The 12,283-nt window shown below is 38.7% G+C and overlaps 1 protein-coding gene across 5 annotated transcripts in view; it reads left to right on the forward strand.

Annotated features, from left to right (window-relative positions):
- The window catches only part of POLA1 (DNA polymerase alpha 1, catalytic subunit), a 291,007-nt gene that overhangs the window by 185,169 nt on the left and 93,555 nt on the right, over positions 1 to 12,283 (forward strand). For all 5 annotated transcript variants that reach the window (XM_068533580.1, XM_068533581.1, XM_068533577.1 and 2 more), the window contains exon 35: positions 6,313 to 6,429. In XM_068533580.1, the coding sequence (XP_068389681.1) occupies positions 6,313 to 6,429 (117 nt within the window). The remainder of the gene's footprint in view (positions 1 to 6,312; positions 6,430 to 12,283) is intronic.

Raw genomic sequence — 12,283 nt, forward strand, 5'->3', positions numbered from 1 at the left:
TCATATATGATTGTAATACTAATAATGCATGCCCTGCCACTTTCTATTTGGAAACTGCTTATGTGCTTAAAATCGACCTACTCTAGAAATTTCTGAGAGTTAAAAAAAAATTTTTAAGAAAATGTTTTTTATGTGCCTTTTTTTCCCATAAGCCCATTCTCTGAAAAATCATTTTGGAAACAACCAAACACATGTTAAAGCTCAAAATATTTTTCAGATGTGTTAGTAATTCTGTTATATTGAACACTCTTGGCAAAACTGTCTCTTCCCCCACCCCCCATTTAATAACAGTTTTCTGATTAAAAAACAATGTACACTTGTAGAAAATTTACAAAATACAGAAACAGAAGAAACTACCTAGAGATAACCACGGATGGCTTTTTAGAGTATTTCCTTCCAGTCTTTTTTTCTGTATACATATTGATGAAACTAAGCCTTGAGTTAACTTTTGAAGTTTATTTGTTAGTATGTGTACATACCTAAGGTGATGTTTTTTCAAGAGCGAGAAGTTGAGAGGCCGGAGCCGTGTTGGAAGTAATGAACAATTTTTCTTAGAGGCCTCATCACTAAAATATTAATGTGAGCATCAGAGTAGCCATTTTCCCATCTCATTCCATTTGATTCTTTCTTTTTTTCCTTGTTGAAATGACTATATGCCTTAACGGACACATCCATTTATAACCATTCATTCATGTTGGAAAGTCGGACATTCATCATGGTTGGAATATTACATCCACAAGTCACTTGTAGCTTCACATAGGGGGAAAAAAAGAGTCTTTTATGAAAAGATTTGTAATACAATAGAGATTAATGGAATGTGGAGAGGAAAATGCTTTCAGTTCCTCGTGTAAAGTGAAAGCAGGGCGGCTCAGAAATCTTGTATTCTTACTATTTGTATTTTGTTAGATCTCTATCATCCACAGTACATGGCTGGGTTGCATGAGCTCTTTGTGCTTTGTTGACAATTGACAGACAAAGCAAAATTATTCCTGAAGCAAGGTACTGTGTACTTAGTTGTGACCTATTATAGCCTAAGAATGTAGCTTGCTTTTGAGTTGGATGAATAGGGAGAGTATTTTATAGAATAGGCTTGAACATACTAGGAGAGATTTTAGCTGCCCATACAGAAAGATACATGTCCTCCGTTGAACTTTTTTCCCCCAAAATGTAATTTTCCGTATAAAGTCATTTCAAGTATATTTTCCCTGGTTGCTTGCACGGAGACAATTTTAACTGTTCTAGTATTGTCCTACAGTGGTAAAATAAAATTGCTGGTAATTGTTGGCTTTCTCTGCTCACAGTATAGCAGGAGAAGATGGCTTGCATGGGGCTCTTTAATGTACCTCAGGTACATCTTCTGATGCTCAGCTTCTGATTGCAAATTAAAATAACAAGGCTAGGGTATTGGATTTGATGCGAGGCAAAGCAGAACAACTTGCTAATTTATCCTGTAATATACAATTGCTGAGGTTGGAATTTTCCCACTTGTAGTGCTATTCTCTGTGTCTAAATGAGGACCACTGTTTGCATCTAACCTATCATAACAGTTTGGGAGTGCTCCATTATCTTTTCAGCAAACTGATGGCAGAGTCTGGTCCTTGCACAGATGATAAGATCAATAAGTTTCAAATAACTTGGATGAAATGACATGTGACTGTTCACTTAAAGAGATGTCTTACTTTAAAAATCAATTTTAATAATATTTAAAATTCTCACATTGACCGACGAGGCACTTTCCACTTGTTTTGTTTGATAATTTTGTTAGAAATATTTTTGTATTAACTTTGGTGAATAGTTAGTTTATGTGTGTATCTTTCCTGATTTGCTCTTTCGTCTCCTACCCTGGCACCTCTCTGAGACTTAATAATCACTCTTTGACATGCCAGCATGCTGCAGTGTAGTAGAAGATTTAACTTTAAAAGCAAAATTATGTTCCTGTTAAAACTTCCCCTGGAGATCTTAGGAAAATTTTCTCCCAGTTTTGGGTGCAAATGTGGGTCAGAAAGCAATTTGTTTTTTGATATTTCTGGAAATCCCAAATCACAACATGTCATTCTTCAAAAGCAGCTGTGGGCCCATACTGTGCACTGTCTATAAGAAGACCCATTTTACACTGGGGATAATTCTGTGACAGACACACGTGACTGCACGGGAACCCCAGAACATTTATAAATGGTTTTGGGTGAAAAGAGTATCTGGTATTCTCAAAGTGCATATAGTCTGGGGAGAGGAGCAGTTAATGGCCATTATAGAAAAATAGTAATGATATGATGAACTCTGTAACAGCACGCATGCTGGCAGACCTCGCCCTGTAACCCTGTCACCGCACTCCTGGAGAGCCATTACAGTTTAAATCATACGTCACTGCAGTACTGTGTTGTGTTGTCTCTTGAAAATCTCTGTGAATCCCAAAATAAAGCACTTTCCTCACTGTCTGTTCTGCCATCTATAACTTCAAATCCAGTATAGTTTTATCAGGAAAAACATGGAAATTTCACTTGTGTTGACTGCATAGTTGTACTATTTTGCAACCAAATTGAGAAGCAGCTCCACCTAATCTTTCGGGTTATCCCTAAGTTCTCCATTTTGGGATAACACCAGGCAGAAACTGACCAGGCTCTTTCCTGGTTGGAATAGTGCATTTTGAATAATGCATTGTCAGCTGTAAGTACAGCACTGACATTCCCCGGTACCGGAGGCATATGGAGGATAATAACAGTATTTGACATTTACTGAACATTTGTGCGGGCTTTCTTATAACAACTCTAATAGGGTAAACATTATTACCTCCTGTTTTATAGACGAGGAAACTGAGGCTTAGAGAGAGGTTTGGCAACTTTATACAAAATTACCTATTAATAAATGGGAGGGGAGAGACCACACTCAAGTGCATAACCTTTTCATAACCTCAGTTTGGTTTTCTTGATTGAGTGTGAACCCTTGTGCTTGATATTGGGTGGGACACTACCAGATCCAAAGTGGGTCATTCCCTGAGGGCCTGACCATCCAGTTAGGGAAGTAAAATAAGATGGTTCCAGGAGAGTGCAAAGCAGAGTGTGCTCAGTGGCAGCTGGGCTAGAGGGAGAAGCTCCTGAGGGCTGGGAAAATTTTACGGGAGAGGAAAAGAAGTGATGCTCAAGGAATGGGCATTTTAGGCAGAGGTTATACAGCATGAGCAGAGACAAGGAGTTGGCAATAGGCAAAAAGTGGTGAGGACAGTGAGAAAACCAACGCTGTGGGGCGAAGAGCTGGCGTAAGAGAATGATGAGAAAGGAGGAATGGGACCAAAGCATGTGTTCTTATCCTCTATGGAAGGTATACCATTGGGGGATGGGAGTGGAGAGCCCTTGGGAAGCTACACTTGGCAAGTCTGTGCATTGGATGTGGGAGAGCATGGAGTCAGGGAAACCAGGCATGAGCTACCACAGTAGTTCAGTTTTGAGGTCTGGGCTTGAGTGAGGTTGGTGATAATGGGACTATAAGGCCAGCGGACAGATTTGGTAACTGATTGGAAATGGGAGAAAGACCCATCATATATTTGATTCAAGAGTATGAAAACTACTGTGAAGTTTTTTTCTCCTGTGAATTTTAGACCCTTTCCTTATTTTCCATAAATCTGCTACTGTGCGTTTTTATTTTATTGCTTCTATTTTATTCATTTATTTTCTTCAAAAGATATTTTTGAATGCCTCCTATGCACCACATTTCCGAGTGTGGGTGATTTCTGTGTGTGCATCCTTCTAAAAATACAGATGTACACAAATGAATAGCAGTTTGTGTTTAAGGTGCAGCTACCAAGAACACCTCAGTTACAAGTGGAAATCGATCCCTTTTTAGCATGTGCAGACAGAAACCATTTTCGTTGAGGCCTCAGAAATATAATTTAGCAATCAGAACCAATCAGCATTTGACACAATTGCATACACAATGATTTCAAGGAATTAGTGATGCTGAGACTAAAGCAACAGGTGATAGAGTTTTGCATGTTTTGGTAAAGGTTTGTTTTGCTCTTGGACAGGCCAGCATCACCTCTTTTGAACCCTCTACTTAGAACATGGTTAAAGTAGCCATCGGAAAACTTAATGACCGTATTACTCTTGGTTATGACAGTTTGGCATTTACATGTGGCATTGCATAATAAAATGACATATTTGGATGGCAGACATCCTTAGAGTGGTTCTGGGGTTTTTTATTAAAAGCCAAACATTTTTATAGATTGGACTTCCAAAGAACTACACATTATTAAATTTTTTTTCCTTCCACTGACTTGGCAATGTACCTTTGGGCTGCATGTTATTTCCCAAATGGGAGATGAAAATAAGTTTAATTTTGTCCTTGTGAGTGATAATTCAAAGGGAATTTATACAACGTTAGTATTTTCTTTTGCTTTGTTTTTATCACCCATGAGAGGCAAAATGCACTATGAGATCTTGTAACGTAAGATTTGCGCCATCATGGAATATTTTCAAAGACCTGGCATATTTATTTTTAACAGCTCAAATGTTCCTTGAAAGGTATATTTAGCACAGTCAATATTTGCTGGGGGAACAAAGGGTTAACCAAATGTACTTGACAAAACTGAATGGAAGCAAAGCATATATTGAATATGATTAGGGCCTCTTTCCCCCATAGAAGAGTTTTATTTAAAATACGCCAAGACCAAAAGCTTAATTATCAAAATAAAACAAGAGGCATAAAGAGTTACAGGCTTCTAATATTTTTTTTCAGCCCCAGTTCCCTTCACACAGTTATCAGCATGTTTAATTTCCATGCATAATAGCTCTAGTTATTGTTGTCATTTGTAAAGGGAGATTAACAGATAGTAAGTACAAACAAACCCAAATAAGTACTGAATAGAGAGGTGACAAAGAAGAAAAGACCTCTTTAATGTTAATTATAACTGGTAGGAAGTCTAGACAAATTATATTGTCTTTTTTCTATATGATTTGAAAGGACATTTAGTTAGTAACTCTGTCAGAGATAGAGTTGGGTGTTTGCTTTAGAAGCAGGTGAGGTGACAATTTAGCATCTCCCTGGTTGGCAGCTCACCTGGTGAGTCATGAAGTTGTGGTAAGTTGATGGAATCAAGTTTCAGAAACATCTGAAAAGAACTGTAGCTTTTGAACATTATATTTTAAAAATTAAAAAATAATTTTAACTTCTGGGTTGTATTCTGGTACTTAATACTTTATTGTCTCAAAACATTGTAATTGACCTATCTGCTTGCTTTTTAAAAATTTTTGTTAAGAATTGAATGAATTACAGCTATGGTTGTGGATATTAACTGATAGATATTCGCAAGTGTGTAAAGCCTCAGGTAGCAAATAGTGTCACAAACCCAAATGAATGATGAAGGGGTGGTTCAGTCCTGCATTTTTCATACATGGTTTCCTTGAATGCTACTGTTTCCTTTATTAGTACGCCTAAATTGATACTTCAAGAAAAAACTAGTCTCATGTTTAGTTTTATAGGCTACATTTAAAATGTATCACCAGCTGCTGCTGTCAGCCCCACGATCCCTCTGTCTCCCCCATACCTAGAACAGGCTAAAGCAAAGTATCTTGTGTCTTTAATTCTGAGGGGCCATTGATTGTGAGCTGCACTCTTAACAGCTTTTTTGGAGGAAACATAAATACATGTCATTTGTAAAGGTGTCTTGAGTTTCAGAAACATTAAAATGTGAATAAAACCGTGTCCTCAAATCAAGAAAATGTGGTAATAGGCCCTAGGAATTGGAACAAACAGTTGCCTATGACTCAGAACCACTGATTCTCTTTTCTAGTTCAGGGTCTTTTGCTATGGTAGTAGTTATATGTCTCAGATAGGTAGAATCTACATGAATCCCTCCCTTCTCTGTGTTGTTTTAGTTGGTACCATACAACTTGGTTCTTAAAGCCAGCCCATAGTGAATTGCTTTTAGGCTTTGTGTAAAGCTTTTAGACCTTGCTTTCCTATTTAGATTGTAATTTCCTGTAAACCCGTCAGTTTACATTCTGCATGTAATCATATGAGGTTTTTTTTGGAGGTTTTGGAGTATTCGGTGGGGTTGGGGATTTCTTTTAAGTAAAGAAAATAACGTCTCATGTGATTTTTTTTTTTAAACTTTATGAGTTTCCTAACTTTTATGTTGGGGGCATAGATCAAATTAACACATCAGGAAAGAAGGGTAGAGAGCTATTTCAGAATCTCCAAGGAAGGTTTGAATGCAGTGAGTCTACCTTGATCACAATGAGTCTATCTTGATCACGATAGGGTTTTTATTTGTATTGGTTGATGGTGGTGATAGGACTGAAGCATCCTTTGTCTCTCCAGGGCTGGTTGATTTGTGAGGAGCCAACATGTCGAAATCGAACTCGGCACCTTCCCCTTCAGTTCTCCCGAAATGGACCTCTTTGCCAAGTCTGCATGAAAGCTACACTTCGACCAGAGGTAACGGTCGTATCATGCTCAAGAAGTGTGTGTGTGTGTGTGTGTGTGTGTCTGTGTCTGTCTGTGTGTCTGTGTGTGTGTGTGTCTGTGTGTGTTGGGGGGAGCTTGCTCCTCCCTTAGCTCTGGGAAGTGGATATTTGGTATATGCCCTGTGGTGACACCCTGCACACATGTATTTAAGAAAATATCCAGACTTCAAAAAGATACATGCTTTATTTTTCACATCATGAAGAGTATATATTTATATCTAAAAGAGAAGCTGACTAGTTCCCGTATGGGTTACTCATATCTTTGGTTGCCACTTCTTAATTACAGAGAATAGATAACTTTCCTTTGTAGAAACTGCTGTTACCTTTGGACTAGATCAGAACCCCTTTTGCAGGGGCCAGAAAACCTCCCAAACCTATACCATAAAGGGCTTATTTGATTTGTATGAGATTCCATTGTTTCTAAGTAGCAGCACAGAGGAGTAGTTCTCAAGCGTTTTCTCGTCCTTAGTACATACACCTGAGGGATAAGGCAGTCTCTCGTTGGTGACTCCCATCTGGGGAGCACATAGTCTGGAAGCACCTTACTGGTCAGATGCCTTCCCTCTGTCGCCCCCTCTGAGCATCATGGACCCAAGCAGCATTTCCCAAACTGTGCGGAGAGGAATGTTTGAAGGTCTTCCAGGCAAAGAAGGTTTTGTGATCAAGTACTTCTAGCCAACTCTGGGCTAGCCAAGGTTAAACAGGACTTATTGTGGATTGTCCTAGAACCTGTAAAATGATAATGTGAAGTCTGCCTCACCAATACAGGACTGTAATATGCCTCACTTTCCAAATTTATCTGGTCCAAGGATTTGTAAGGATCTGGATGAGAAGAGAGTAAGAATAGGGAGCTTGTTATCTACTTATTTTTTAACTCATAGGCCAGTTTTACAACCAGATTTTATCTTCACATCTTTTCACTGAAAAGGGTTGATACACAGGCTAGTTTTAGAAAAATATTTTAAAGTTCTCATGGGTTTTTATTTTAATTTTAAGATAATATATCATTTCACAAAATTTAACCAGAAGTCAAGAACTACAAAGGGCTACCACCATTGTTGTGTATACCCTTGTTCTTTTGCATATCCATATGTATTTTTTATGTGGTTTCAGTCATAATGAAGATACGCTTTTGTATCATGTTTTTTTTTTTGAGCATCTGTCTCTGTTGCTAGTTAATTTTCAGTACCAAAACTTTTAAACACAAATTTAACCATTCCTCTCATTGGACATTTTAGGCAATTTCACTATCCATTTACTAGAAAATTGTGATGAACGTTTTCCTGCTTAAATTATTTATCATTTGAAATATTTCTTATCAACAGTACATATCTAAGTGCATAAATACAATGTGGACATGATTCATGTTGCCACATTACTTTCTTAATGGATTATCTCAACTTAAGTACCAGTTTTACCACTGCCTTTGCAGCATTTGGGCATTATCATTAATTTGTTTTTAACTAATTTGAGAGGTATAAAATGTTCCTTGCCTTATTTAGTATATCTTTGATAATTAGCAAAGTAGAATGTAGATTTTTTTAAAAATATGGAACACATAAGTGAGAATTAGCTGTTATAGCGAATTCTTTTTACGTCAGTCTCATCCTAAGATTTGCATCAGCAGGTGCGAAAAGAAAGCAAAAATATATATATTTAGTGTGACTCATCAATCCCGTTGTAGACTCCAGGGGAATCACCTTGCTTCATGAACCGATGCTGCCTTTGAGACTTTTTAAGCATCTAGCTCATCAAGTCAAGTTCAGTGAAAACTGAATTACTTCTGAGCAAGTCAGCCGGTCTTAGGATTCCATTCCTGGTGAGAGAAAGTGAAAGGAAAGTGTATAGCTAGTAGATCGGTAACTTTCCAGTAAAGTCCTCAAGATGGGAGCATGTTAGGCAGGCATTTACCAAGGTTATCAACTACTCTTCCCAGGGAAAAGCTTTCCTAGCTTAGCTGCTCAGGCCATGTTGCTGCTCAGAACATGACCGTCTGGAATAACTGGAGGTTCAGAGCATCCTGGTTGGTGATACTGCTCTTCGCCATTCCTCCCAGGGACCTTGACAGTGGGACTCAGCCCACTCTTCTGCAGTCCATTTTCAGTTGCTAGTGATGAGTGGGGAATCTCTTAATTCTATTTATGATGTTCCTGGGCTTTCCTAGTAGGAGGAAAAAGCTGTATCTTTTTAGAGATAGTTCCAAGGTAGCTCCAAAATCAGTAGTGCGATGGACAGGATCATTGTAATTACCACAGGGTTTTCCAAAGGGTCTGTTTTGCAGGATTATGCTTAACTGGGTCTTAAGTTCTGGGTTGCTGTGTCTCAGTCATACATTACTTTCATTTAATAAACACCTACTATATCCTAGGCACTTTGCTAGGGACTAGGGACATAGCAACGAACAGGACATTTCCTTATTTGTAAAAATAGTTTAGCATTACATGGATTATATAAAATTGATGTCTGTGGGCAAAAATAGGCATTTGTGAATATCCATATGGACAAAATCACCAGACTTTCCTAATGCTTGACTAGTGGGGACTTTAAATGTGTTGTCAAGTTTGATGGTAAAGTACTTACCTCTTACTGTGCCAGTCTCATCCTCACATGATAAATCTACTCTCATTTAGTCCTGTGTTACAGTTGACTTGAGTACTTTACAGAATTGACTTGGGGTATGAGAGCTGGCTCTTTTTCTGGCTCCTCTTGCCAGTGTTACGAGAAAGAAAGCTGGGACGGTTTTGTTCTCAGGGTTTTAGACATGTCTCTCTTCTCAGATACCTTAAAAAAAAAAAAAAAAGAAATCAGTTAAGTTTTTTCAGGTTCATGGCAATTTAACAGTATACAGATTGCTAATTATTAGGAATATACTCTCTTGCATCCTCTGCACATAGGAAGTGCAGATAAATACAGGAATGAAAACTCCAATGTATGTGTAAGTTCCTAAGTGAATAGAACTCTTTTTCACACTGATGATAGAGACAAGACTTATCCAAGTTAGAGAATAATTATTTTAATATATATCTATTTTAAGGATGTATGTGGTTTTTTACTTCTTAAGGTGGCCAAGTCTGTATGGCTGTGAGCTGAACCCCCAGGGGATCCTGTATTATGTAATTCACCAAAAATAAAGCGTTTGTTTGTTTTGGTTTTTCCTTAATAGAACTAAGATTTCAAACCAAGTTAAACTTTTCCTGACTAACATTGCCATACTTGAATCCACGCTTGATAAGAAAACATTTACTTGTGACGCTGTCGGGGGCAGGAGCACTGTGGCGGAGTTTAGTTTGTTCAACAAAATTTCTTGAAGACCCCTCATGAGGAAAGCACTGAAATGACTTCCAGTCCTACTGTGGGTCACCCCTAGTGTTTCTCACATTATCCTCAGTTGTAAAACTGTTAAAATCTTTTGTAACGGAACATCGGTACCATATAGGACTCTGGCCTTCAAGGGAGAAGGGAAATACTGAACTTGTGATCATTGTGTGTTGCAATTTCAAAATGGCTGTGGCTGACGGATTATTGATTTAAAAAGTAGGTTAGAGACAGTGCAAATGTTGCCAGGCTACGTGGGACAGTGTCTTGTTTCTGCACAAGTTGAAAACATGAAGATAGCTGTGGTCTCTTAAGGCAGTAATCATAAGCTGTACAGGAAGAGAACCTTGGGACTATGATGGAAAGTCTTAAACGTCTGTATCTAGTCATGGGTTACCCTCCAGTAGACGACGGGTTTTTACCACGAAGGGCCTTTTGGAGTTCTCTGCTCTGATTTTCCTGTGCTTGTTTTCTGATGCAGAGTTTGCTAGATTCTACATGCAGATTTGCTTACCCTGAGCAGATGCTAGCCTTCCTTTTCAATGTACTTTTTAAAAAAATTATCGAGGTGAAATTCACATGACAAAATTAACCATCTTAAAGTGAGTAATGCAGTGGCACTTAGTATTGCTACATTCACAGTGTTGTGTGATCACTACCTCTATCTAGTTTCAAAACATTTTCATTTTCCCGAAAGAAAACCCTGTACCTATTAAGCAGTCACACCCCATTCCTCCCCTTCTTTCAGCCCCTGGAAACCACTAATCTGCTTTCTGTCTCTATGAATTTACCTAGATTGGATATTTTATATAAATGGAACCATACAGTGTGTGACATTGTGTGTCTGGCTTTGTTTCTGAGGTTCATCCATGTTGTAACCTGTGTCAGTGCTTCATTCCTTTTTATGGCCAAATAATAGTCCATTGAATAGATATACCACAATGTATTCATCCATTTATCCATTGATGGAAACTTGGGTTGCTTCATTCAACATACTTTTAAAGTTTATTTTATTTTCATTAGCTAGATAGGTGTTACATTTGGCCTAAATTTGTGTTCTGTGCCTCCCTTGTTGGTCCTAGTTCGGTTGAATGGTACTACACAAAGCTAGACTGATCCTTCCTCTGTTCTTGCCTTCAGTAAGCACCTACTCTCTGCCTGTTTTCTGAGAACCTTTTAGATATTTGAAGGTAGCTGTCTTCCTAAGCTTTCCCCTGCTAGGCCAAGTATTCCTAGGTCTTCAATCATTTCTTTAGTGCTTTGCTTTCAGGAAAGTTGCATGCAGCACTTGGTGAGCTCTCACTAGCACTAGTATGGAGCAGAATAAACCTGCCACTGCCAACTTTTCTAGGTAGTACATTTCTTGGAAGTCTTTTTAAGGTTGCATTAACTTTCTTGGTATCCATATTCACAGCATTGATTCATTTTGAGTGTTTCATATGCTCAAACAGATAATAATTTCTTGACACATACAATTGCTAAGCCATGCCTTATCAGGTTTTCTGAGACCCAAGTGGTTTATTTTTACCTGATGTAAGACTCCATTAGTACTATATTAGTTTCCTAGGGCTGCTGTAATGAAGTACCTCAAACTGAGTGGCTTAAAACAATAGAAATTTCCTGTTTCATGGTTCTGGAAGCTAGCTAGAAGTCTGATATACAGGCACCGTAGGGAACTCTCCCTCTGAAACCTGTAGGGGAAAATCATTCCTTGACTCTTCTAGCTTCTGGTAATCCCTGGCGTTCTTTTGCCTGTAAATACGTCACTGCAGTCTCTGCTACCACAGTCACGTGGCCTCCTCCCCGTGTGTCTCTTTTCTTCTTATAAGGACACCAGTCATACGGGATTAGGGCCCACTGTAATCCAGTATGACCTCACCTTAACTTGATTTTCTCTGCCAAGACCTTATTTCCAAATAAGGCCACATTCACAGGTGCTGGGGGTGAGGACCTCAGTATATCTTTTTAGGGACATAATTCAACTCATAACAACAGATAGGAAATGTACTGAGCTGAGGAAAATGGAGACCAAAAGTAACAGTGGCTTAAACAGAATAGACATTTAATTCACTACCTAAGAAACATGAATTTTTTAATCGTGTGACAGAAAGCCAGGTGTGGATTGCTATAGATCAATATATAGGCTCAACAGTGTCATCAGCAGTGCCGGGCTTCCACCCTCAAGGTCACAGTGTGGTCCAAGGTGACTGCACAGGCTCCTTCAAGCCATCACAGGCTACAAGACAGAGAAAAGGTTGAAGGGTCAAAAGGATGCACTTCCCAGCCAAGTCATTTCTTCAAGCAGCCTTCCCAGAACTCCCACCCAACACTCCTTACATTTCGTAGACCAGAAATTAGTCACATGGAGATAATAGCTTATTTTGTTACTAAACAAAAAAAGAAGAGTAGACTGAGTATTGGGGGCCAACCAGCACTCTCTGCGGCAGAGACCTTCCAGTGAACCCTGTGAAATCTCCCTTTGCTGTGCTCAGCCCATCACTGTCCCATTG

The sequence above is a fragment of the Eschrichtius robustus genome, chromosome X (genome assembly GCF_028021215.1).
Source record: "Eschrichtius robustus isolate mEscRob2 chromosome X, mEscRob2.pri, whole genome shotgun sequence".
In the NCBI taxonomy this organism is placed as follows: domain Eukaryota; kingdom Metazoa; phylum Chordata; class Mammalia; order Artiodactyla; family Eschrichtiidae; genus Eschrichtius; species Eschrichtius robustus.